General features: G+C 48.4%; 1 protein-coding gene across 3 annotated transcripts in view; it reads right to left on the bottom strand.

Moving 5' to 3' along the window:
• The window catches only part of AXL (AXL receptor tyrosine kinase), an 80,673-nt gene that overhangs the window by 1,181 nt on the left and 51,727 nt on the right, over window positions 1-27,765 (bottom strand). For 2 of the 3 annotated variants that reach the window (XM_082231011.1, XM_082231013.1), the window contains 13 exons: window positions 26,128-26,323; window positions 24,718-24,857; window positions 24,441-24,585; window positions 23,621-23,644; window positions 21,041-21,170; window positions 20,774-20,865; window positions 19,030-19,125; window positions 8,465-8,542; window positions 7,696-7,788; window positions 4,704-4,825; window positions 3,322-3,431; window positions 2,154-2,313; window positions 1,634-1,770 (listed from right to left, as the gene is read on the bottom strand). In XM_082231011.1, the coding sequence (XP_082087137.1) occupies window positions 1,634-1,770; window positions 2,154-2,313; window positions 3,322-3,431; window positions 4,704-4,825; window positions 7,696-7,788; window positions 8,465-8,542; window positions 19,030-19,125; window positions 20,774-20,865; window positions 21,041-21,170; window positions 23,621-23,644; window positions 24,441-24,585; window positions 24,718-24,857; window positions 26,128-26,323 (1,523 nt within the window). The remainder of the gene's footprint in view (window positions 1-1,633; window positions 1,771-2,153; window positions 2,314-3,321; window positions 3,432-4,703; window positions 4,826-7,695; window positions 7,789-8,464; window positions 8,543-19,029; window positions 19,126-20,773; window positions 20,866-21,040; window positions 21,171-23,620; window positions 23,645-24,440; window positions 24,586-24,717; window positions 24,858-26,127; window positions 26,324-27,765) is intronic. The other variant, XM_082231012.1, reaches the window with a different exon arrangement.

A 27,765-nucleotide genomic window follows, 5' to 3' on the forward strand; every position in this document is an offset into this window, starting at 1 on the left:
CAAAAGAATATTAAAATACTATAATACATCAAACATTAAAAGCTTCCCGAAACAGGGCTGCCTTCAGATGTCTTCTAAAAGCCTGGTAGTTGTTGTTCTCTTTGACATCTGGTGGGAGGGCGTTCCACAGGGCGGGCGCCACTACCGAGAAGGCCCTCTGCCTGGTTCCCTGTAACTTGGCTTCTCGCAGTGAGGGAACCGCCAGAAGGCCCTCGGTGCTGGACCTCAGTGTCTGGGCTGAATGATAGGGGTGGAGACGCTCCTTCAGGTCCAGTTGTGGCCGACTCTGGGGTTGCGGCACTCATTTCGCTTTACTGACCGAAGGAGCCGGTGTACAGCTTCCAGGTCATGTGGCTGGCATGACCAAGCCGCTTCTGGCGAAACCAGAGCAGTGCACGGAAATGCTGTTTACCTTCCCGCTGGAGCGGTACCTATTTATCTACTTGCACTTTGAGGTGCTTTCGAACTGCTAGGTTGGCAGGAGCAGGGACCGAGCAACGGGAGCTCACCCCGTCGCGGGGATTCGAACCACCAACCTTCTGATCGGCAAGTCCTAGGCTCTGTGGTTTAACCCACAGCGCCACCCGCATCCCTGTGAGGTACGTGAGGTTGAAACACAGTGACTGAAGCAAGATCACCCATTCTGAACCATGACATGGGAAGGAGGATTATTGGTTTGTTTTTGTTTTTATTATGCATTGGGTGGTTTTTTATATTGTATTTTCCTGTTGGGAACCGTCCTGAGATCTATGGGTGAATGGCAGTATACAAATGTAATTTTAAGAATAAGAATAAGAATAAGAATAAGAAGAATAAATGACTCAGCAGGCATTCAAACCATGGTCTCTGAAATCCTAGACCAACACTGTAGCCCAAACTGTTTCTAACTCACTGCGAGTTACAGGGAACCAGGGAGAAGGCCTTCTCGGTGGTGGCCTCTGCCCTGCCATCAGATGTCAAGGAAATAAACAACTATCTGACTTTTAGAAGACATCTGAAGGCAGTCCTGTTTAGGGAAGTTTTTAATGTCCGATGTTTTATTGTATTTTTAGTATTTTGTTGGAAGCCGCCCAGAGTGGCTGGGGAAACCCAGCCAGATGGACGGGGTATAAATAATAAATTATTTATTATTATTATTATTACTATTACTACAACTCCCATCATCCCTGACCACTGGCCCTGCTAACTAGGGATGATGGGGGTTGTAGTCCAAAAACAGCTGGAGACCTAAGTTTGGTAAAACTCTTCTCTGCTATGTCGTAGCGGCTCCTGATTGTGGATGAGTTCAAGATGAATATCAGAGCTGCTCAGGGACCTTGAAGTTTTGTAACGGAGGCCTTAATTTGAGCTGGGGGGGTGGCAGTGGGTCAACCCTAGAACCCGTTTTCAGTTGCTAGGGTTGTAGGGCGAAAAAATTGAATTTGCTTGCCCGCTGAGTGAGCATAGTCACATTCCTAAGGCTGAGAGAGCCAGTGGTAGGACGTCATGAAGTTATTTTTTGCAACGATACAACCCCCTCTACAGTCCAGGCTTACTAATCATAAGGCAGATAACCTAATCGGCCATGCTGCACAGCATCATGGGAAGATGGAGGAAGGAGACGCCAATCTGAAGAAGCAGTGGTGATGCTTACAGGCCATCCAGGCAGTCGATTGGCTGCTTGAGTCGGTTGCCCTGACGCAAGTAGTCGTAGATCTCACTGTTTTCCACACCTGGGTACGGCGTCTGGCCTCGCGTCGCAATCTCCCACATAGTAACGCCGAACGACCACTGCAGAAAAGGAGTCAGAAAGAGGGAATTAGATGCTGCCGGCCAAGCACAAAATTCAACTTCTCCCATTGGCAGGGGCTGCCTGTCCTGTTTCACCGCCTGAGGCAAAATGGCCGCCCTCCCGCCTCGCTTGCTAGGGTCGTGCGGCGGTGGCGGCTGGCGAGATTTTGTGAGATCTCGCCAAAGACCGCTGCTGCTGCTTCACCTCACTTCTCTGGCAGTAGGGGTGGGCGTGACGGGTGACTCCGTCTGCCTCATGGGCAGGCCAGCTCTGTCCATTGGTAGACAGGAACAGAAGCCAATTTAGGAGGATACGGAAGCTGGTCTTCTCATTGGCCTGTTCAGAAGGATGGGATCAAAGGCATCCCCAATTGGCTGCTCACCACGTCGCTCTTGATGGTGTAAACGCGGTCGGCCAGACTCTCAATGGCGATCCACTTGACAGGCATCTTGGAGATGCGGCCTTGCCGGTAATAATCGCCGTTGTAGATTTTCTTAGAGAGGCCAAAGTCGGCCACACAAGCTGTCATGCTCTCGTTCAGCCTGTTGGGTACAGAAGCCACGTGTGAATGTGTGGGTTGCTCATGGGAGAGACGGATGTGAGATTGTCAAAAGCCGTGGATCAAAGTTTGAATTAGAGATATTAAGTAATGATTCTAAAATTTTGGATATAATATACAGCTGAGTGATTGGGTAAAATTATGGAAAGAAGGTTTAGAATTTGCTGCATGCAATGCCCTAAAAGAAGATGTGGTGAAAATGATGTATAGATGGTATATAACACCTGTCAAGTTAGCGAAAATGTATAAAGTTAGTAATAAATGTTGGAAATGTAAAGAAAAAGAGGGAACATTTTATCACATGTGGTGGGAATGTAAAAAGGTGAAATGCTTCTGGGAGGTGATATATAATGAGATGAAAAAAATGTTGAAATATACATGCATAAAGAAACCAGAAGCATTTTTATTGGGCATTGTGGGGAGTGATATAAATAGAAAGGAATGTAAGCTCTTCTTATATGCAATAACAGCAGCAAGAATATTACTGGCCCAAATATGGAAGCAAGAAGAATTACTGACGACTGAAGAATGGAGAATGAAGTTAATGGACTATGCAGAACTAGATAAACTAACAGGAAGGATTCGAAACCAGCGGGACCAGAAATTCACAGAAGACTGGAGTAAATTTACGGACTATTTGAAAAGTATTTGTGAAGATCAGACAACGTTTGTAGGTTTGCAAGAAGTTTTATGAGGAGTATTATTGGAAGTATTGCAAAAATGGAGAAGGGGAAGGATGATTTGTTAAGAGATGTAAAGGCAATATAAAGTTAAGAAATGCATAAGAAGTGGTTAAAACGGTGGATCATCAGAGGTGCTGATGGAAGTCTAAAAAGATTGTATAAGTGATAAATTTTGTGGTACATTTTATAATTTATATGTTAAAATCAATAAAAATATATATATTTTTAAAAAGAGATTGTCAAAAGCCACTAATCTGTGCATCCTTGAAATCCCCTCTTCCATCATCTCTTGCGTCACACAAACTCACATGCAATTGCGGGCGGCGAGATCGCGGTGTATGAAGTTCTTGCTACTGAGATACTCCATCCCGCTAGCAATGTCCGTCATGAATTTGACCAGCGTCTGTGTGGGCAGGTACTGGAAGATGAGGAAAACACAACGATCAGACACACGCAGTGGGTGCGCTGCAGGGACCTCAAAGTTTAGCTCTCTTTCCACTGCAAGAGGAGAAGCGCACTGGACTCCTGTTTGGAGGACCCAGGATCCAGCGGGATCCCTCTGCACCTTCCCTTTGTCCCCCTCTAGTGGTCATTCTCTGTGTTACAGTTCATTCATTAAACCGCCATATTGCTCCATAGCAAAGCTCTTGGAGAGGCTCGTATTGAAACAGAAAACCAAAACAAGCCTAGCAATAAAATGTATAAAAAGCACTTTATAGGCATACCGAAAAATAAAACACAGGCAAGGATTAAAATTCCCCAGTTAAAAACCCTAGTTCAAATAAAAGGAAACCAGCCCTCCCGATTTCAGGCCAGGAGGCCTGGCATTTGATTCCCATACTCTCCAACAACTCAATGGCAAAATCTGGGACACAATCTTCCAGGATGCTACCTTCCCTTTTTTTTCTTGCGAGAGAACGGCAGACATCTTGGATGCCATGATCTTATAATAATAATAATAATAATAATTTATCTATACCCCGCCCATCTGGCTGGGTTTCCCCAGCCACTCTGGGCGGCTTCCAAAAGAATATTAAAATACTGTGATACATCAAACATTAAAAGCTTCCCTAAACAGAGCTGCCTTCAGATGTCTTCTAAAAGTCTGGTAGTTGTTGTTCTCTTTGACATCTGGTGGGAGGGCGTTCCACAGGGAGGGTGCCACTACCGAAAAGGCCCTCTGCCTGGTTCCCTGCAACTTGGCTTCTCGCAGTGAGGGAACTGCCAGAAGGCCCTCGGCGCTGGACCTCAGTGCCCGGGTAGAACGATGGGGGTGGAGACGCTCCTTCAGGTATACTGGTCCGAGGCCGTTTAGGGCTTTAAAGGTCAACACCAACACTTTGAATTGTGCTCGGAAACGTACTGGGAGCCAATGTAGGTCTTTCAAGACCGGTGTTATATGGTCTCGGCGGCCGCTCCCGTCACCAGTCTGGCTGCGATTTTGCACCGCAATTCCCTCCAGTGCTTTTTTCGGGAACAGCACGCAATAACACATGTTTTGGGGTGCCACGTGACACTGTGGTCCTGAAAAAGCACTTTTCGGGGGGGGAATTGAGGTCCAAGATCATTACGGCGTCCAAAGTGGCGCCGTTCTCTCATGAGAAAAAAACCAGGATGTCTCCATTTTTCCAGGACACCTGTGCGGTATGGATTCCCCGCAACGGAGATCTCATGAGGCGACGCTACATACCACCGGGCTCTCGCCAAGCCGGGAGTACAACAGGAAGCTGTGCAGGTCTCCATGTTTCATAAAGGGCAGGATGACAACCGGGGAAGGGTATCCTTCGCTCTCTGTGTTCTGCAGGCAAACTCCTGAGGGAAGAGAAAGAGTGTGAGTTTCTCAGTGGGCAACAGACAAGACATGAGGATCAATGGCCAACAAGGACCACAGGAGGAGAGGGTGTAGTGTGGTCGGGTCTTGCTTGTGGGTTTCTCACAGGCGCTGGGTTGGCCCACATCTCCTGATGTTCTTACATTCTTCACTCTTTCTCCATCCGCTTGGGGCAAGTTGTGCAGGCCAGGCCGTGCCGCATGTGTACAACTTGAGAGAACCACAGAACCTGTGATTCTCACGGTCCTGTATACCTGAAGGAGCGTCTCCACCCCCATCGTTCAGCCCGGACACTGAGATCCAGCACCGAAGGCCTTCTGGTGGTTCCCTCATTGCAAGAAGTGAGGTTACAGGGAACCAGACAGAGGGCACGCCCTGTGGAACGCCCTCACTTCAAATGTGAAGGAAATAAGGAGCTATCCTATCTTTAAAAGACATCTGAAGGCAGCCCTGTTTAGGGAAGTTTTTGATATTTAACGCTGTATTGTTTTTAACACTCAATTGGGTGCTGCCCAGAGTGGCTGGGGAAACTCAGCCAGATGGGCGGGGTATAAATAATAAATTATTATTATTAACCATAGACTTGGAAGGGACACCAAAGGTCTTCGAAGTCCAAGCCCCTGCAATGCAGGAATCTCAGCTAAAGCATCCGTGACAGATGGCCGCCCAACCTCTGCTTAAAGACCTCCAAGGAAGGACAGTCCACCACCTCCCAAGGGAGACTGTTCCACTGCTGAACAGCTCTTACTCTTCCTGAATTCTTACTGTTTCCTGCATTTCAGGGGCTTGGACCAGATGGACCTTCCAACTCTACGATTTTATAATTCTAAAGAGAGAGAGGTGAATAAAGGAAGACACGGAGGGGGGGAGCATCCCCTCTCAAACTTGCACACCATCTGGAATCCCCCTCCCCATGTCCCACACCTGCCCCCAACCCCCAAAAGTCTTTGCCCGTGAGAACATCCTCTTTGGGGGTCCTCTTACCCGACAGGACGCTCTCTTGGTGCGCCTTGTGCCTGAAAGTTATTTTTACTGTGTTCCTCCTTAATGTGAACCAGAGAGGGAGAAGGGGCTGTTGGGCGAGTCACAAACTAGCATCAACTGAGCTTCCACCCACCCCCTCTGTGGACTGTCAGAGCTCCCAGCATCCTTGCCAACATCTGTTTTCCCAAGAAGTCTTTTTTCCCTCCGCCCCCGCACTTGGAGTCCTGTTCCCTGGGGATGATGCGTCCATTCTGCCTGCCTGCCTCCCCCTGCAACCACCATCCAAAGGACATTTCCTCTCTTCTGGTTTTTCCCAGGCTACAGCTTGTGGAATCTGCCCTAAATGGAATGGCCGAGTGTGCTATTTCTCGGGACGGCAATAATAATAATAATAATAATAATAATAATAATAATAATATATCCTGCCCATCTGACTGGTTTGCCCCAGCCACTCCGGGCAGCGTCCAACAAAGTACAGTGGTACCTTGGGTTACACACGCTTCAGGTTACAGACGCTTCAGGTTACAGACTCCGCTAGCCCAGAAGTAGTACCTTGGGTTAAGAACTTTGCTTCAAGATGAGAACAGAAATTGTGAGGCGGCAGCGCAAGGCCCCATTAGCTAAAGTGGTGCTTCAGGTTAAGAAGAGTTTCAGGTTAAGAACGGACCTCCAGAACGAATTAAGTTCTTAACCCGAGGTACCACTGTATTAAAGAAAAACAGAGAAACACCAGACATTAAAAACTTCCCAACCCAGGGCTGTCCTCGATAGCTACGGAAAGTCATATAATTGTTTACCTCCTTGACATCTGACGGGAGGGCATTCCACAGGGAAGGCGCCACTACCAAGAAGGCCCTCTGCCCGGTTCCCTGTAACCTCACTTCTTGCAGGGAGGGAACCCCCAGAAGGCCCTCGGAGCTGGGCCTCAGCATATAAGCCCTGACTAGAATCATAGAGTTGGAAGAGACCACAAGGGCCATCGAGTCCAACCCCCTGCCAAGCAGGAAACACCATCAGAGCACTCCTGACATATGGTTGTCAAGCCTCTGCTTAAAGACCTCCAAAGAAGGAGACTCCACCACACTCCTTGGCAGCAAATTCCACTGTCAAACAGCTCTTACTGTCAGGAAGTTCTTCCTAATGTTTAGGTGGAATCTTCTTTCTAGCAATGGCTACCAGCCGCGACAGCTATGCTTTGCCTCCACAAAGGCCGCAATGCTTCCAAATATATTCTGCTGGAAGTCACAGGAGGGGGAAAGAGCTCTTGTGTTTGAGTCCCATTTGTGGGTTTCCCAGAGGCATCTGGGTGGCCGCTGTGAGTGCAGGATGATGGGTCACTGGCCTGATCCAGAAGGACAATTCTCATGTTCTTATGTGGATCTGGTTCTTCAGGCTACACACCAAAAAACCTAGCCCAGGCATCATATATCGGGCAGAAGAATCAATGGCTTAATGTCCCAGAATGCTCTGGGGCAGTGGTGTTATGTACTGAAGTTCTCACCCTGGGCCAGCAGGGGGATACTGTAGATAGTTATGCAAATAAGGGATTGGAAGTGACGTTCAGTGATTGGACAGTTTTAGAAAATTGTTACAGTTACATTGTACTGGAGCTCTATATAAGCAGGCTGACTGAACCCTTCAGTTCTGTCCTGGCCTGTGAATAAACAAGAGCTGTTTGAAGAATCGCTGTGTCGTCTGATATGTTCACCCACAACTTAACAAGTACCACACACAACCTGGAGGAACGTAGGGGTAATGATAGCGGAGAGGGTGAGTGGGGGTAACTCATAAGCTCCCCCCCCCGCTGAAAGTATTAACTCTTCACGTGCCATGGCTAAGAAGTGGCGCATGCGCACACATATCTCACCAATCAGTTTCATGACGTTAGGGTGGTCAAAGTCCTTCATGCAGACAGCTTCGCTGAGGAAATCCTCCATCTCGCTGCGGGTGCAGATGGCAACTGTGAGGAGGAAAAGTAAGGTTGGTGGCATGAGATGGGCTTTGAGGACATGCCAGGGGGTCAGGCAGTGAAAACTGTTTTCCACGCCTGGGTGTTGATGCAGAACGTTGGAAGCAGAAACGAAGAATGAGAGCACCTCTGAGCGTATGAAGGGTGCTCAGCCATGTCTGGCGGTGGTATTCAGGTCAAGGGAACATAGGAAATTGCCTTATAGTGAGAATTTTCAAAGGCAAAAGGCAGAGAGGTTTCTATCATGGATGAGCAGGCCCAATCTACCGCATTTTTTGCTCTATAAGACGCACCAGACCACAAGACGCACCTAGTTTTTGGAGGAGGAAAACAAGAAAAAAAATATTCTGAATCTCAGAAGCCAGAACAGCAAGAGGGATCGCTGCGCAGCGAAAGCAGCAATCCCTCTTGCTGTTCTGGCTTCTGGGATAGCTGCGCAGCCTGCATTCGCTCCATAAGACGCACACACATTTCCACTTACTTTTTAGGAGGGAAAAAGTGAGTCTTAAAGAGCAAAAAATACGGTACGTTGTTTTTTCAATGCAGAAGAAAAGGAGAGAAGGCCTCTGGGCACATGCAGAGTGATGTTTCTTCTTGCTGGTATAATCCCAACCTGCCCCAGGGTCACCAGGATGAAACCACCCCTTCCACCTCCACTGCTACTTACTTTTCATAGTCTTAACGGCAACCTTAAGGACCGCTCCGTCTTGGCTGAGTTGCCCCTCCATGACAGAGCCAAATTCCCCTGCAGAGACAAAGAAGAAGAAGTGGAAAAGGCCTATGAGCAAGTCTGAGAGAGTGGTCGGCAAATGCCAAATCATGCCAGGTAGAAATTGGGAGTAGATCAGCCCAAATGGCGTTCATGTGAGAAAATGCCTGTGATTTTAACCCAGGCTTGAAACAACCTGGTTACCTGCGGCGAACAGAAAACTGCTTCTAGGTAACCAGGCAGAGAAGGGGGAGGGGTGCCATTAAATTTTACTCAGAGTAGACCTATTGAAATGAATGGACCTAACTGAGTCATGTTGTTTCATTTCAGCAGAACTTTGAGCAAAACTTAAATAACCCCATATATACATATACATATACTTTCGTAGATTTTCACGGGTACAGGAATGTAGGTTTTGGTGTCTTCGGGTGTCTTCCCGTGTAAGAGTCGGGGTGTCTGGGCGACGTTTCGACGAGGTCTCACTCGTCATCTTCAGGCTGGTGCTTTCGGCTTCTTGTTACTGGAACAGAGCAGAATCTGGTGTTTGAGTTCCTATAAATACTGTTGAGGGGTGTGGTGTATAGCCTCTAACGTTCTGGGCAGAGAGGAAGTTCCTAGATTAGTGTGCCTTTTCTTCTTTCTTCTTTCTTCTTTCGACCTCGTCGAAACGTCGCCCAGACACCCCGACTCTTACACGGGAAGACACCCGAAGACACCAAAACCTACATATACATATACATATACATATACATATATATATATATATATATATATATATATATATATATATATATATATATTCTCCCCAGTGAATCTTCTTTTCTTTTTAGGCTGCCTGTGATTAATCTAGTCAGGCCAGCTAGTATACCATTTTTGTTGGCCTGGATTTTTTTCCCTGGAGGCTCCTTTTTAACCGCCGCGCAACTTTGCACTGTCCTGATTTCGTGTAGGAAATCTAAACACCCAGAGACGATGTGGAGCAAACGTTAGGTACTGAGCAGCTCTCGTGTCCAAGAACAAGGAAATCAAGGGGTGGGTGGGAACGTTCCGATAACGCCAAAACCATTTGCGCGCCGTTGGGAAGTCGGCAGCCAATACCCAGAAGAGCAAAACCGCAAATATTTATAGATAAGTGAAAACACAGCGTTGGTAACCATGCCTCCCCTTTCAAACCGGGCAGCGTTTACACGGTTCGGGTTATAATTAGCGCGGCGCATCACTGACATGTGGGATGCGATGCCGCCAGATGTGCTGCTGGTGGCAAATGGCCTCAGCTGCTTTAAATTAGGAAGCCAGATAAGGTTTGTGGAGGAGAGAGGTCCAGCAGCAAAAAAATGAAGCCTGCATGTTCAGGTGCAGTGTACCAGACTTCTAGTAGGAAGAGCAGGGAGAGCTCTTGATCCAGCAAGTTCTTTTGTATAGGGTGCAAGCCAGAGGATGGGCAGGCGCAGGGCAAAGTCTACCTTTCACCCCCCCCCAACAAAAAGCTGCAAGATGGCAAAAGAGGTCCTTGATCTAAAATACCGTATTTTTCACCCTGTAGGGCACATCTATTTTTTTTGGGGGGGGAGGATAAAGAAAAAAATGTTTTCCTGTCCAGGCACGGGGCTGGGGCGAGGGAAGCCCGAGCTTCCCCCGACCCCAGCCCCCAGAACAGGCTGCTATCCGCAAGCCTGGGGAGCCCGACAGGAACTCCCGCCGGGCTCCCCAGGCTTGCGGATAGCTTCCTGAAGCCTGGAGAGCAAGAGGGGTTGGTGCGCACTGACCCCTCTCGCTCTCCAGGCTTCAGCGAAAGCCTGCATTCGCCCCATAGGACGCACACACATTTCCCCTTCATTTTTGGAGGGGAAAAAGTGTGTCCTATAGGGCGAAAAATACGGTATGCAGCTCTATAGAAGGGTCGTGTGGGCTTTGCCGTGGCAGGAGCAGAGGCCTCTGTCTGAATAGGAAACGCAGGCAGGTGGGAAATTCATTTCCCCTGTTTCTCCCGAGGCAGAAGAACATGAGCTATGTAAGGGCTTCAGCAAGCCACGTGAACTCTTGGAAGAGCCGACGGCTGACATTTCGGGACCAGATCAAACTTTCCGTGTCTGACTCACTCAGGCTGCTGCCTTATGAAATATCTGGGGTGTTCTAGGGATAGGCGTAAGACAGGAGATATGTGGGTTGTTGTTTTTAAAAGGGTTCGTAGCCTGCAAACATTTGCTCAGTGATCCCCCCTCTTTCTCCCAGTTCTCCAAATTTAGCAACAGAATTAGGAGGGAATGCAATGATTGGTAAGGAAGCGAGGAGAACAGCCTTTGAACAAGGGGGCTAGTAATCCATTTCCAACACCGGGCTTCAACCTAGCCAAAAGGGGAGCAAGAACAAACAGCAGAACGCTTCTGAGCATGCGCAGAGTGCCTTTCCTGCTTCCATTGGGGAAAGACCATACCAGCCCACTCCTCCATCTGAAGGGTTTGAGATTAGGGCTTTGTGGCCAGATCAAGTCAAGCTGTGAGCCTCAGGAAGTCTTCCTGTAAGAATGGATCTCTGCAAATTTTTGTGCTAGAGAAAAGTTATACTCCCAGCTGCCAAGGGAAACACAGAATGCTTGAACTGGATGTACTGTTTTACTTAATTCCCCCCCAAACTGGCTGCTAACCTCTTTCTCTCCCCTGTCCTCCCCTCCCTGCCTTTCCTCAGTTATTAGTTCCTAATAATATTTGCTTCTTGTCACCTCTGTGCTTAGGATCCTGTCTTGACGTTGCCCATAGCACCCTGGTTGATTTTATTTTATGTACAAATAACATTAACTTTGCTTTGGGAACTCCTGCTCTCTTTTGAAAGGGTGTCCTATCCGTGTCTGGTTTAAAGGTAGAGAACCACGAACAGAGAGGGCAGAAACTTAATCTAGACGTATAAATCGGCATATGCAAATTGGCATCCTTTTCTTTGCATAAGTGACAGCTGAAGAAAATACAGGTTCTTGTGATGGTGAAAAATCGTTACAACCTCCCACCCCCAGATAGGATAACATGGACATCTAAAGTAAGGGTTAGCAACTGGCAGCCATCAGTCTGTACCCCACACCCAGGGAAGGTTGACCTTCCACATGCCAATCTAGAATAAAAAATAAAAAATGGATTTTCTGGAGGTAGAAAAAGTAAGAATTTGCCAGTAAACTGTTTTTAAGAATTAGCCAAAAGGCTAATTCAGACTTGCCCCTGCTCTGTTGCTTTCCCCTGCAGAAACCCGATCAGAGCAAACTCCATTCCCCCCCCCCAATTGTCGTTTGCTTCAATTTATTGCTAAAGAGTGAGTTTCCCCGGGGAAAGCTGCAGGGCAAGGGCAAAACCGCTCGGACCCGTGCCTAGAATGCGCTGGACAAGTGGGAAACCTGTGTTTTGTAAGTCTGGATGGAGCCCCGAGTGTCTCCAGGAAAATTAGTTGCTGAGCTGCAGTGGCGTAGCGTGGGTTGTCAGCACCCGGGGCAAGGCAAGTAATTTGCGCCCCCTAACCCGTGGATTTGCGCCCCCTAACCCGTGGATTTGCGCCCCCTAACCCTAACCCCCAGATGTTGCGCCCGGTGCGGCCGGCCCCCCCTGCACCCCCCACGCTACGCCACTGCTGAGCTGGGATCTCAGGGGCTTCCTGGCACATATGATGGCTTCAGAAGTGGATTGGGCAGACTCATAAGAGGACAAGGCTGTCGATGGCAACTAACCGCTATGGCTGTGATCTGCTACTTGTGTTGGGAGGCAAAATGCCCTCTGGATGCCTGCTGCTGAGAACCGCTTGTAGGGAGAATGTGATTGGCTTCCCGTTAGACCACTGTGAAATGAGGTGGTGGGACCAGATGAGGTGGTGGGACCAGATTTGTCCTGTTCCAACAGGGCTCTTATGTTCGGACTCTCTGGGGGGATGCTATGGGGAAGGGCTGCAGCCCAAGTGATAGAGCCTCTACGTGGGGCTACCTTTGAAGGTGACCCAGAAACTTCAACTAATCCAGAATGCGGCAGCTAGACTGGCGACTGGGAGTGGCCGCTGAGACCACATAACAGCGGTCTTCAAAGACCTACATTGGCTCCCAGTACGTTTCCGGGCACAATTCAAAGTGTTGGTGCTGACCTTTAAAGCCCTAAACGGCCTCGGTCCAGTATACCTGAAGGAGCGTCTCCACCCCCATCGTTCAGCCCGGATACTGATGTCCAGCACCGAGGGCCTTCTGGCGGTTCCCTCGCTGTGAGAAGCCACGTTACAGGGAACCAGGCAGAGGGCCTTCTCGGTAGTGGCGCCCGCCCTGTGGAACGCCCTCCCACCAGATGTCAAGGCAATAAACAACTATCTGACTTTTAGAAGACATCTGAAGGCAGCCCTGTTTAAGGAAGCTTTTAATATTTGATGAATTATTGTATTTTAATATTTTGCTGGAACATAGCTGTCAACCTTCCCTTTTTTGGGCGGGAAATTCCCTTATTCCAGCGCCGTTTCCCGTAGCTTCCCGCTGCTATCCCGGATTGTTAGATATCCCATAGACTGTCCCCGGGACAGGTGAGGCTGCTGATCCCTTATTTTTGAGGCTGCTGATCCCTCATTTTCAAATCTTAAAGTTGACAGCTACCATGTGCTGGAAGCCACCCAGAGTGGCTGGGGAAACCCATAATACTACTACTACTACTACTACTAATAATAATAATAATAATAATAATTTATTTATACCCCGCCCATTTGGCTGAGTTTCCCCAGCCACTCTGGGCGGCTCCCAATCAAGTGTTAAAAACAGTACAGCGTTACATATTAAAAACTTCCCTGAACAGGGCTGCCTTGAGATGTCTTCTGAATGTCAGGTAGTTGTTAATCTCTTTGACATCTGATGGGAAGAAGAAGAAGAAGAAGAAGAGTTTGGATTTGATATCCCGCTTTATCACTACCCAAAGGAGCCTCAAAGTGGCTAACATTCTCCTTTCCCTTCCTCCCCCACAAGAAACACTCTGTGAGGTGAGTGGGGCTGAGAGACTTCAGAGAAGTGTGACTGGCCCAAGGTCACCCAGCAGCTGCATGTGGAGGAGCGGGGAAGCGAAGCCGGTTCACCAGATTACGAGACTACCGCTCTTAACCACTACACCACACTGGAGGGCATTCCACAGGGCAGGTGCCACCACCGAAAAGGCCCTCTGCCTGGTTCCCTGTAGCCTCACTTCTTGCAATGAGGAAACCTCCAGAAGGCCCTCGGCGCTGGACCTCAGGGTCCGGGCTGAACGATGGTGGTGGAGACACTCCTTCAGGAGCCAGATAAGCGGGGTATAAATAATATATTATTATTATTATTATTATTATTATTATTATTATTATTATTAAGCATCTGCTTTTCAAGCAGAAGGTCCCAGGTTCAATTCCGCTTGAAACGCCAATGAGCAGCTGCCGGTCTGCGCAGACAATGCTAAGTGAGATGGACCAGCAGCCTGGCTCTGTGTTAAGCCTGCTTCCTCTGAAGCTGTGCAAGTCAAGTCCCCGCCCTCCCCGTTTCCAGAAAAAGGGCAGCCACAAAAAAGAGAGAGGCACAGGGTGGAAACGTTCAAGGGGGAACATATGTGCCATAGCCAGGGGCCTTTCCATCTCTGCTTTCCATATGCTTCCAAACTAATCCCAGCTGCGCTTAGAGGAAACTTTTTTGCGGAGCCGAGGCAGAAACTTTGCCAGTCCTCCGACCCAAATGAGCAAAACAGCCCTCCGTCCTTCGGCGTTTCTGCAGCAAGAAAACTGGGCCGAAGCGCTTCTGGGCTGTTCGTCCTGCACTTGATGTTATATGTTACTGATTATCCTGGCTACGTTAGAAAACAAGTCCTTGATGTTTAATCAGGAAAGGAAACAAGGGAGTTTGTCCTTGTCCCTCATGCGGCAGTTGATTTCCTTTGCCCTTCGACCAAGAAGAATCCCCCCCATTGTCCTAGCTGAGTGAGAATCTTCCAGGGTTATCCAGTGATAAAAAACAACAACTCCTAACGATAGTCCTGGTAACTGTTTTCGTATCATGTGATTTGGAATTGGGAAACAGGTTCTGGAGCTCAGATGAATTTCTGCTTCGCTTCCCCTACATTGCCCTGCCTTCCAATTCCTGTTTGAGACCCAAAGCTTTTATTTCCTGCTCTAAAGAAACGAGTTTAGGAAGCAACGATTTCAAAGCGTCCTTGTATTCTGTGAGAAATTCCAGTGGTTGGCATAGAATCATTGAACATTCCCGTAAACGCATAGAATTTCAAATTATTACTAGATAAGTCACTGGGATATGGGCTTTTCTTTTGCCTGGTAATGGCTTTTTCAAAATTTCTGTTATTTTCATTTTTTTTTTTTGAAAGGTTGTGCCTTATGGGTTAACATATTCTTATATATACAGAACATGTCTCCTGAGCTGGGTTCTCAGACTTCTGAAGAAAGAGACATTAGAAACAGTAAGTCCACTTCTGAGGCGGTTCCAATTCTTTGCCTCTCTTAGGTTTGTGGAATGTGTCATCTCTCAATTCTTATTTTGTTCAGGCCTTACCTTTTCCATGAAATCTTGGGCCTTTCCCAGCTTTTCTCAAACTTTCCCAACTTCCCCCTCCTCGTCTGAACTTCCACCACCCAGCCCACACACCAGTGATTTGTTCCTCAGGTGGACATGCGTGCAACTATGCATAGTGTCACGATCTGTGGAGATGCACCCCCCAAAAGAGCAAGGACATCTCAGTCATTCCTGATTCCCCAGGCAGGCAGACAAGGCAGAATGGCAGGGGTAAGGCAAGGCAAAAGCCAGCACTTCAAAAGGTTTCAGGACCACAGAGAGTACTCTTAAGCCACAAAGTCCTGGGGCAACCGGCTGGATTTTGTTACATAGTTACCGTATTTTTCGCCCTATAGGATGCACTTTTTCCCCTCCAAAAATGAAGGGGAAATCTGGGTGCGTCCTATGGGGTGAATGCAGGCTTTTGCTGAAGCTTGGAGAGCGAGAGGGGTCGGTGCACACCGACCACTCTCGCTCTCCAGGCTTCAGGAAGACATCCCACAGGGCTGTCTAGGCTGCGGATAGCAGCCTGCTTCCCGGAGCGTCGGGCGTCCTGAAAGCAGAGTGCCCGGCGCTTCGGGAACACATCCGCAGCGTGGGGAGCCTTGCAGGAGTTCCCCGCAAGGCTCCCCACGCTGCGGATAGCAGCCTGCTGCCCAGCGCGAGGGGCGCCCTGAAGCAGAGCGCCCCTCGCACCGGGCAGACATGGGCCAGCCCCACAAGCTCGGGGGACAGCAGGAAGGTGCAGTGCCGCCATCCCGCTGTTCCTCGACCTGGTTCGGTTTCCCCGACCTGCTTTTGGGGGGGAAATAAAGGGGGGGGGAAATTCCTTTATTTCTCCCCAAAAAAACTAGGTGCGTCCTATGGGACGGAGCGTCCTATGGGAATAAAAATACGGTAAGTAGTCCCTGACCCCATGAATGCAGCCATTTGACCAGCTAGTACCTTTGGCTGGCTCCTTCAAGGTAACGGTATTTCCAGTTGAAAGGATCTCCCCTGAAAGCTCTCTTGATCCCCTGAGTAGCCTGTGATTGGCTACCAGAGTCTGGCACAAGGTTTCCCAACTTGGGTCTCTGGCATCACCACTTGCCCTGCTAGCTAGGGGTGATTGGAGTCCAACAGCAGCTGGAGACCCAAGTTTCAGAACCCCTTGTAGAGCAGCAGAAGTGTCTCCTTGGGGTTGAAGGGGCCGGATCTGATGTCTGCAGATGCACATGGGAAAGACTGGGGCATGGATCCATCTCCTCTAAGCTCCAGTTGCCAGAGCCCTGTGCCACCAAGAAGGACTTATCCACATTTACTTTATGCCCAGCTCTTTCCAGGCAGAGGTCCATGCTTTAACACTTTGCGTCTGAGTGTTGTTTAGTTTTTGGGCCCAGGGATTTCACTGCAAAAACCTGCTCTATAAAGCTCAATTGGAGCAAACGTCAATTTGGGTTTTCTGCGGATTGATGTTTGCTCCTATTGAACTTTATAGAGCAGGTTTTTGCAGGGACGCAAAAAGGAAGGTGCTCGAAAACTGAGTTTTAAAGCACGGACCATACTTGAAAAGAGCAGAAGAAAGTTAAGTCTAAAGGTAAAGTACCCTTGAACAGTTAAGTCCAGTCAAAGGCGACTATGGAGTGTTCATCTCGCTTTCAGGCCGAGGGAGCCGGCGTTTGTCCACAGATAGCTTTCCGGGTCGTGTGGCCAGCATGACTAAACCGCTTCTGGCGCAATGGGACACTGTGATGAGTGCCAGGGCGCATGGAAGCGCTGTTTACTGTCCCATCGCAGTGGTACCTATTTATCTACTTGCACTGGTGTGTTTTCAAACTGCTAGGTTGGCAGAAGCTGGGACAGAGCAATGGGAGCTCACCCCGTTGCGTGGATTTGAACCGCCGACCTTCCAATTAGCAAGTCCAAGAAGCTCAGTGGTTTAGAAGCCCCTAAGTCCTAGTCTAGGGCCATAACACACATCTTTTCCCTCTAAATTGGAGTGCTAACACCAACAGGATGGGAACAGGATACTTTTGACCCTCTCCTCCCCTGAAAGCGTCCTGCTATTTTGTATTCAGCCGGTTGATATAAAATTGTTTTTCGTTTTAGAAGCTTTCTTGCACAGAATAGTGAAATGTTCGAGGGTCAAAAGTACAAGGAGATGTTTTGCACAGAAGGGTCAAAAGTTCAGCCTAGGAATTTGGAACTCAAAGAGAAATAGAAAATTAATCAGAATTCTCTTTTCCTTCAGATTGGCTTAAAGGTTGGAAAGGGAAATAAAAATACTGTACACAAGCTAGAAAACAGCATAGTTTATTGGAGAAGTAGAAGAGTTAGTTGTGGAGTTTGGAGCTGGAGCACAGAAAGAAAGAAAAAGAGATGAAACACTTAAGGAAGGCAGGAAATGTTAGGAAAGCACAGTGGGCATTGCAGCTGAAAGAAAAAGACTCCAAAGGGACCTAGAAGCTGAGGTGAAGGATGCAAATGGATAATTATTGGCCTGGTTAGGGAGACAGATTAGAATAAGCATAGCTGTTTGCATTTATCTCTGTTTTCTATTTGCTTTTGTTGGTAACTACACAAACTGTAAAATTAGCTTGTTTTCTAAAATTAACTTCCCAAGAATTATTTAATGTGCTGCCTTACTAAAACTTGTAAGTGAAAGCATACTTCGTTTTGGAAAAGGTTTGATCTGCAGCTTTGTTATTCGCACCATGTGTAAGTCCCGTACCTGTCTACCAATTAATGTCCAAAAGGTTCAAGAGCTGTTCAATGGAGGCAGCCAGAGAAAAATAAACCCTGTTGCCTCTCCCTGGCCCTTTCTCTAAATCAGAAAGTCCCTAATGCTGTAGTCTCCAGACACATCTGTATGCATTTGTGAAGGAGAAAGTGGTCATCTCAGGCCTGCCTTGGCCTGGAAACTAAGCTGCTGAGGAAAGAAAGGCCTAAGGCAGGAGTCAGCAACCTGTGGCCCACGAGCCACCCCCGAACTGAGCCACTGTGATGGCCTGGGATTCGGACTCGGAGGCTGAACCTGAGGAATCCCAGCCTGCACAGGAGTCCCCGCCTTCAGAACCAGCTGAGCCGGGGCTGGGGCATGAGCCTGAAGGGTCCTCACCTGTGCTGGATCCTCAGGTGCAGGCATCAGCTGAGTCTGCTCTGGCTCCTGAGGTGATGGAGGACCCATTGTCTGCAGGTGCTCCACTCTCAGCCCCGTCAGGGGAAGCTGGGGTTGCCTCTGGGTCCGGGAACCCTCCAGCCTCTCCTGAGCTGCAGAGGCTCAGGGCAGAGAGGCAGAGGGAACTAAGTTCCCGCAGGAGGAGTGCTCGCCTCCAGGCCAGGAGAGGCGAGTCACCAGAGGATGGGGGCCGCCCTATGCCTTGGGGCAGATAAAAGCCAGCCAGCCCCAGTCCCAAGTTGTGGGAGCAACGTTGTTGGAAGCCAGTTCCTGCCTGCACCCCGTCCTGCCGGAGCTCCTGACCTCACCCGACTCCTTGCTTTGGACCCAGCTTCAGCTTTGACGGACTGCCTCCATACTGCACCCTCGACCTTGGACTGGACTCGGACCTCACCTCACGGTTGTCCCACGGGACCAGCACAGCCACCCACTTAGTGAGTCCCCGCGCACTGTGCTGAACCAGCACAGTGCGGAGCAGGGACTCGCTTCCGCAGGGCCGGAAATCGCATCTGCGCATGTGCAAACACCGGAAATCACATCTGCGCAGAAATCACGCCTGCGCAGACATGATCTGGCCCACGGGGCGATCTCCGCTGGAGTGAACAGGCTCAGGCAAGGTAAACCTTGCCAACCCCCGGCCTAAGGGCAAGTAGTGTTCAAAATGGCGGCCCACATAGTCATCACTCAGGTGATTGTTGGCTCTGGTTGGCTGCCTATGGCCCTTGGCTTGTTGTTAACCATTCCAATAGGATCCCACTTGGCCTGAGGTCTCTCCCCAACTATGCCTCTCTGAGGAGAAGCCTCCATCTTGAAAACAAGTGCCAGTTGACCAGGTTAATGTACCTTCACCGAGGGTTTTCCCCAAGGCCACCTTGTGGCGATCTATCATGACGTCTCGCAGCTTCTCTTTCAGCTCCTCGCTAATGCCCAGGCTGTTCACTGTCACAAGAAAAGGAAAAAAGAGAGAGAAGGTCATGGCACATTATGCACACGGCCATCACGGGGCCCACACCTCCAGGTCTCTGTCACAGACCAGGATGCGAGGTTTAAACAGGGAGGATAGAGAAGGCGGCCTGATTTCTAAATGTTGTTGGAGAAGGGCTGGGGTGGTTAGTTGTTTGGCCCTTCAAGCTTTCAAAGAACCCTCAACCAATAGGCCAGCCAAGATGCACCAGCCGTTTTCATCTTCGGCTGTTGCTGAGAGCATTTCGCCAGGTCCTGTGTGGCTTCCAGCCTAATTTTCTGATTGTCTGGGAGCCCTATTTAAGCTCTTTCAGCTCAGGTCATTCCTCTCACTTCTGAGCCAGCAAAACAAAGAGTTTTCCAAACCAGAAAGGCCACCCCTTCTTGCTCTCCCCTCCCCTTGCCACGTGTCTTAAGTTTTCTTTTCCAGGGGAGACGTTCCATTCTGTGGTTACTGAACACACAAAGCATCTTCACTGGGCTGTTTTGGGCCCGTTAAATCTTTCATATTTTGTAAACCTTGGCATTCTCCCGAGTATGCAGATACCTTCCTCTTCTTTCTCAGCGGCCCTGTTTTTCATTCAAATCCATTGGCACTCCCTACCTGAGCTCACTTTTAGAGCGGCTCTTCAGTGAGGCGAGGTGAAGTGTGATGGTCTGGGAATCCGATTCAGAGGATGAACCGGAGGAATCCCAGCCTGCACAGGAGTCCCCGCCTCCAGGGCCGGCTGAACTGGGGCTAGGCCTAGATGCTGAGGAGCCTGCACCTGTGGCAGTGCATCAGGAGCTGGCCCCAGCTGAAGCCCTTCTGGCCCCAGAGGGGCTTGATGACTCAGTGGCCACAGGTGAGCCTCCTCCAGGGCCCAGTAACCCTTCGGCCTCTCCTGATCTGCAGAGGCTTAGGGCAGAGAGGCGAAGGGAACTGGTCTCTCCCAGGAGGAGTGCTCGCCTTAAGGCCAGAGGAGGCGGGGCTCCTGGGGGTCGGGACCGCCCCTGACCTTGGAAGAGGATAAAAGCCCAGTCAGGCCGGCCCCAGGTTGCGGGAGCAACGTCGTTGTTGGCTACGGACCTTCCTGTGTTCTTGATCCCTGCTCGGCCTCCTGTTCCTGACTATCCGGTACGCCTGTCCCCTGCTCGGCTTCCTGTTCCTGACTATCCAGTACTCCTGTTCCCTGCTCGGCCTCCTGTTCCCGACCATCCGGCGTTCCTGTTACCTGCTCAGCCTTCTGTTCCAGCGTTCCTGTTCCCCGCCCGGCTCTCTGCATCGGACCTCGCCCCTCTTCGTGTGGACTCTGCTACACTCACGGTACCTTACCCCCGGGACCAGCACACAAACCGTTGCAGGGCCAAAGCGCCCTGTGTCAAGGAGACTGCAAGGAGCAGCAGCCATGACTGAGGCAAAAGACGGGAAGAAGGCAGGTGGAACCACCAAACCGGGTGATTAAGGAGACAATGGCTGATGTCTGCCAATAAAAGAGCATTGGGCGGTGTCTGTATATTGGGAAAAACCTACAACTGTGGTGGAGGTGGGAGCATTCCTTGTTGGATCCTGGACAACAAGGCTTGGGCGCAATGCATGCTGGGTAGTTGGGAAAGGCAGACTCACTCCTTCCATGACACTCACAAGTGGCTTCGGTGGTCCGGCGGCTGTAGGATTTGCGGACTCGGTAGTGGACCACCAGCTCTCCCTGCTCCATGCTGGGTTCAAACGCTTCCCTGCGGAATGGGCAGGAGGAGAGAAACAGAAAGTGAAAGAGGAGAAGCTGTCAGAACCGGTGTCACAGAATCACAGAAAGGCGAGATGGGTCCCTCAGTGGTCATCTAGTCCAACCCACTGCAATTCAGGAATCTCAATGAAAGCATCCATGGCAGGTGTCCGTTCTCCACTTACCCATAGCGGGTTTCCTTCCTCCTCATCCGTGCCAAGAAGATGATTATGAAGGCGGCGGCAGCGGCGGCCGTGGCTATGGCAATTACCACGTACCACCAGTGCCAGGAGAAGGCAGGGGCGGTAGTTTCTACTACGGAGAAGGGAAGAGGAGTAAGGGTCAATGGGAGGAGCCATTCCGGTTGCCCATCCAGCGCATCACCTTGTGGGATGTGATACATAAGTAGCAGTCAAGTATAACATTCCTTGTTTTCCTAGAGTGGACATGCGGGGGAATGTTTGGTCCAGCCAGTCGAAAACTTCCTGTTTCCTCCTGGGCTGGGACATACTTCCTTTGCATGTGACTAGAGGTGGGTGTGACCTTACCTGTCCAGGTAACAAAAGGACAAAGCACACAGCACTCTTCTCTCTTTGACTTCTTCCATCATTGGAGCAGTTTTTAGCTAGAGATGCTCTGGTGGCTTCCAACCAACAGAGGACACTAGGATCCCATATGGGATAGCTCCACATACTTTGTAACTAAGTCTGCCTTCAGGGATCCAACTGTGAACCGATGGTGCTGTGAGTAAACTTCTTTTACTGACTCTCAATGAGATTGTTGTGTGTTTATTCTGTTAAGAGGGATAAAAAGGGAACTCACCAGGAACATACAATTCAATACTGAATTGTATGGTATTGAGCGGCTTACAAAAGCCTGCAACCAGCTACCCGCTGTGCATTAAAAGGGGAATGTAAAACTCTGCTAAGTAAAGGAACTTGCTAGTGCAAGTAGGAAGGATATTAATAAACAACATATCCTCTCCTGCCTCCCTGAACATACACACACACCTTTCCCTGCCTCGGCTGTGCACACGACATACATTTAAAGCACCTAAGTTTCTAAGTTGTCCCCGGAGAATCCTGGGAATTGTAGTTTACTGCAAGCACCCTAAACAAACTACATTCCCCAGGATTCTTTGGAGTGGAGCGCAATGTGCTTTAAGTGTACGGTGAGCAGGCAGACCCTGTTACTGTTTAAACTGGAAGAATAGAGGAGAGAATCCATTGACCGAATCTGGGACCAAGTACGATGCTGAGGGGAAGATGAGGGGATCTCCTAGTTTTTTGGCAGCTAGCCAAGTTCTCCTTAGAAACCAGGGTGGATAAAAATTAATGATTTTTTAAAAATAAATAAATAAATAAAAATCAGATTTTTAAAAAATGTAAATTGGATTTTTTAAAATTTAAATTGGATTTTTAAAATAAAATGCTTTTGGAGGAAAAATCTTTCTAAAGATAGTTTTCTATTTGTTACATTATAGTCCCAAGGCTATTCATCAGGATTTAAGCTTTTCATGTGTGCTAAAATTCAGTCTAAGATTTTTTGGTTGTTAAGTTTTTTTAAATCATTTAACCACATCAGTTAACAAACATGGATACATATGCTATAATGTTATTGTTTTAGTTAAATAAATTGTTTAAATTGTTATTAAGGAAATGATTATTTTTCTCCTTCCAATCAAGTACAGCAGAAAAGTTGTCTAAATATAAACAGTTAACTTATTAAACCTCACAATAATTTCATAATTATCTGTCAATGTATTTTTAATAGTGTAACCAAATCAGAAATTTTTGATATAACTATAAAAACTACTCTGAACATATATTGTTTCAAAAATGAAACCTTCATCTGGTTGTAAATATTAAGATTATACCAGCAAGAATGAGTCTTTCTGTAAAAAAAAAATATGATTTAAATCAAGTCTTACTGACTAGTGATTTAAATCAAGTCTTACTGACTCGTGATTTAAATAAAATCCACCCTGTTAGAAACCAACATTTCCTATACCACTTCAGGCTGTGACGTTTGAAAACAACTGCCCCACATCCCAAAATCTTAAATCTTAATCCAGTTCACAGTCTTGGACTGGAAAGAAGTGTGTGATTCTGTCAGTCAAACTTGACCTTGAGAATCCTTCCGGCGAAAGTTCAATATAAAATTTCCCTTAAAACAAATTGTAATCAAGTTCAATAAAAATCCCAGTTGGAACCAAACTAAAAAGATCCTCAGTGTGTTTAGGAATCCCTTGCATTAGCTTCTTGGTCCTTCCCAATCCTTTTGTTCAGATGTTTCCTGCAGCCAAAGCAGGTGTGTGTGTGTCACAAAAATCGAAAATATCCTAATCAAAATGGGAATGCGGGTGGAAGGCAAATATGCAGTCTTCCCCACGTCCCCATCTTCCTCCCTGCCAATAGTCACAAAACACACAAACCCTTCCAGCTCCTTCTCCTCCTAGAGGAGCCATTTTGAAAAAGGAGAGCAATGTCGCCCTCAAGCCTGGTCACGAGGTATTGCCTACACTGGGGAACTTTTAGAAAACAAGTTTTGATGTATTCTTATTATCGCAAGAGAGAAACAAAACCAAAACAAGATATAATCAAATTAGCCAACACCAAAAGAAGGAAAGCAGATTTCCAGAACAAAGTGCTCTCTGGAATGTTCTAGAAGGAAACGGCAACGCCTCTCATTCCCCGATGCTGCCCATCCCAAAATCCCAAATCATTTCTGTAGGTCGCGGGTAGAGTGTTATGCACTGTTCTTACCTGGCTGGGGCTGCGGCAGTTCATCTGTAAAAGAAATATATATATATATATAAATTATTTGAATATGGTCTCCCTCTAAGCCAAATGTCAGCGTCAAGCTTCCGCCAACAGGGCTTCAGGCTGTTTTTCTGGGGACATCAAAGAGAATCAAAACTCCTAAAGCGGAAAGCACGGGTCCTGTTTTATAACCAGCTTCAGTTTCTGTGACTCCGCAAGGCGCCAGAAGCCATCATAACAAGAAGTGGGATACAAATTAGAAGCAGGAGATCCTGCTAGATCAGAACCAGGACTGAGATCAGGAATTGCCCAACACAGAACCATTCTTAGAAAGCAGGAAGTCAAAGGCTGGGCCAGAAGAACGAAACAAAACAAAAAGAGAGATCAAATGATCGTTTTGGAAGAACCACCAAGGAGTTGGGAAACAGTTGGGAACAGTTAAGGAAAGGACTTTAAAAACAAAACAAAAAAAACCTTATTTTTTTGGCAGCCAAATGATTCCCCCATATCTCATATGATACACTTAGAAAGATATGCAGGAATAATTGGCTATGAAAATGGAACTTTATTTATTTCAAGTAGTCCTTAACCGGTTTCATCATTCTGGGTCTGAAATCTTTGGACCGTATCCTACGTTAGTCAGAGTAGACCCCTTGGACAGCATCCAAGGAAACAAATTATGTTGTTATGTAACTTCCCCCACCCTCTCCTTTCCCTTTGCTTCTGTTATTTGCCACAACACTAAAGCTTGTGAGGGAAACCCACCCACCCACCCACCCCCGCCCAAAAAAAATAAAAATACACATTATCTCGTATTCCTTACCGACACCCCCAGTTGAAACCATGATGGCTTTGCTCCAGGGACCATCTCCTGCTTGTGTGTAGGCCGCGACACGGACGGTCAGATTGTGTACGGTTTTGTTCAGGTTCAAGACAGTCTCGTTGGTCAGCCCCACGTCCACAACCACCTGGTGGGGGGAGAGGGTGGCGAAAACGCCAGGCGGGGGATTAGGAAGATGGCGGGTGATGGCTCAGGATAATTACAGGGAAGTCAATGGGGAGGGTGCCCTCTCCAGTCCTGAGAAAGGAGAGGTCCTCACCTCGGGCGAGTCGCTGCTTTGACAGACCAGCTTGTATCCGCGTATGATCCCGTTGATGACGCCACGTGGCTCTCGCCACTGCACGATGGTGCAGGTGCCATTCTGCGTGGCCATGATGTTCTCTGGCGCAGCGGTGGGCACTGCCGCGGAAAAGTGTACGTTACAATGGAAACACTGCGGCCATGACCCTTTCTCATTAGCCACAAAGAGGCGTCAGGCAAGCGGCTATAGCCCAGTCTTAGCCACTCAACTGGTAACAACCACAGTCTAAGCTTCTAAACCACTGGTTCTCAAACTTTTTTTCCTCTGAGCCACACTTTCAGAATAACCGTTTGCTCGGGCCACACCGAATTTTTTTATTGATAAGAAATGCATTGGAAAACAAAAAAGAAACACTCCTAGCTTGATTTATAACATATAACGCAACTACTTTATGATATGATTGTGGGACGTCCGGAAAGTATAAAACAAAGCAGCTACATAAGAACGCAAATCACTCCCAAAATACAATAATAAATGAACCTCTTATGCATGGACTTTAAGTACGTATAGCAATTCAATGAGAGAGGTGAGCTTGCTCTTGCCAGGTAATCTCATTTTTATTAGTTCTAATTCGAGACAAACTCTCATGAACACAAAAAAGCAGTCCTCTTTTCTGATCTTTCATATTTGTCAGAGTTGAAAATCCCTGTTCACAACAATAGGTTGCGGAGAAATCATTTCGGTACTATTCTATCCTCATGTTTAAATGTTTCTTTGATGTTCCTTGAATCTTCCAGCTACAACTGCTTTCCTCTCCCGCCATGCCACAGTGGCAGGCCACACTCTTTGAGAACCACTGTTACTCTCTAAACCAATGTTTCCCAACCGTGGGTCTCCAGTTGTTTTCGGACTAAAGTTCCCATAATCCCTGACCACTGGCCTTGCTAGCTAGGGATGATGGGAGTTGTAGTCCAAAAGCAGCTGGGAAACTCTGACTCTAAACCAGCCTTTCTCAACCTTGGGTTGCTGGACTACAACTCCCATCATCCCTGACCACTGGTCCTGCCAGCTAGGGGCGATGGCAGTAGTAGTCGAAAACATTTGAAGACCCAAGGTTGGGAAAACCCTGCTCTAAGCCATGCGTTAGCCCCCCTCCATCTTCCTGGCTTCCAAACTGGCCCCTCTCTGAGTTCAGAGACAGCCTGTGGCCTTTCGGATGTTGCTTGGGCCCCAACTCCCATAAGGCCCAGCTAGTATGTCCAACGGCCCGGAGGCTGATGGGAGTTGTAGTCTAGCAACGTCTGGTTCCTCATTCTTGCTCCAAGCGGAACCCCTCTGTGATTTCCTTTCTCCTCCAAGAGATCAAAGCAGAACCCAGAAGAATCGACCACCTACTCTCCCACCCCCGGACTCCCATTTCAAGCTCACCTCCTTCCAGGGTTTCCATAGCAACCCAGTGGGTCCACGGGGAGTTGCCCTCTCGGGAGCGACAGGACACCCGCACGTGGTAGGTGGTGAAGGGGCTCAATCCATCCAGGGTGTGGCTGAATGGGGGGACGTGGAGGTTCTGGTTATAGAGCTCCCGGTCCGACACGGTGCTGAGGTCCTCGTCCGAGCGCACAGCCTGGGGGAAAGGGGCAGGGGTAAGGATTTGAGGACGGAAAGGCAGTGTGTGCTGGGGATGGGTTGACGGGGCAGGAGTTAGGAACATATTATGCTCTACAATAATCTAGCTGAGATTCTGCCTTGCATTAATGCCCGTCTGGGCATCGAAGCCGACTCCTAGGGCCCCCCACCTATTTTATTTTTTAGGGGGCTAGCCCCCCCAAAAGTTGATGGGCATTGCCATTCAAATAGTGTGTGGCCAGTGCACAATGTGACTGATTTTGCAGGGCAGGGCTTACCACCCCACTCCTCAATGTTTTATTCAAGTTGGCACCCCTGCCTCTGGGACACCTTCCAACTATACAATTTTGTGATGCTATATGAAGCCTCACTGGACCGTGTAACAACATTGAAGAATGAAAAAAAGAAAAAGAAAATGAAAACTCCCCCTCCCCTCTGCAGTGGAACAGTCCAGGATTTTCGCCGACTGCATAACATGTGGATCGGCTCAAAGGCTCGATCTCTGCGGCGGAATTCCAGACTGTACCACTTTGCGGTGCAGGGGGCATGTCACACTTTTTCAAAGCTCCCCCTATGTTGAAGCTCTCCTCAGTTGGGGACATTTCAAAGATCCAGACATTTTGCCGATTTTCCAAGACTCCGCCACAGACGCTAATTCTGTCATTGGAATCCCGGACATGTCTGGGAAGTTCCAGACGTATGGCAACCCTACATTAGGACCTGTGAGAGACGAGGGTTCGAATCCCCACATGGCCTTGACGCTTGCTGGGTGTCCTTTGGCCAATCACTGCCTCTCAACTTCACCTACCTCACAGGGCTGTTGTGAGGAAGAGGAGCCACCACCTTGAGCAAATTGAATAAAGGTAAAGTAAAGGTAAAGGGACCCCTGACCATTAGGTTCAGTCGTGGCCGACTCTGGGGTTGTGGCGCTCATCTCGCTTTATTGGCCAAGGGAGCCAGCGTACAGCTTCCGGGTCATGTGGCCAGCATTACAAAGCCGCTTCTGGCGAACCAGAGCAGCACACGAAAATGTCGTTTACCTTCCCGCTGGAGTGGTACCTATTTATCTACTTGCACTTTGACGTGCTTTTGAACTGCTAGGTTGGCAGGAGCAGGGACCGAGCAACGGGAGCTCACCCTGTCGTGGGGATTCGAACCCCTGGCCTTCTGATCGGCAAGTCCTAGGCTCTGTGGTTTACCCATCCATGTCCCTACTTGAATAAATACAGTGGTGCCCCGCAAAACGAATGCCTCGCAAGACGGAAAACTCACTAGACAAAAGAGTTTTCCGTTTTGGAGGTGCTTCGCAAAACGAATTTCCTATGGGCTTGCTTCGCAAGACGACAATGTCTTGCGAGTTCCTGCTGGTTTTTTCCCTTCCCCTCCCCCTTTTTCTAAGCTGCTAAGCCGCTTATCAGCTGATCCGATCAGCAGATAAGC

The sequence above is a fragment of the Podarcis vaucheri genome (assembly GCF_965113315.1).
Source record: "Podarcis vaucheri genome assembly, chromosome: 7".
In the NCBI taxonomy this organism is placed as follows: domain Eukaryota; kingdom Metazoa; phylum Chordata; class Lepidosauria; order Squamata; family Lacertidae; genus Podarcis; species Podarcis vaucheri.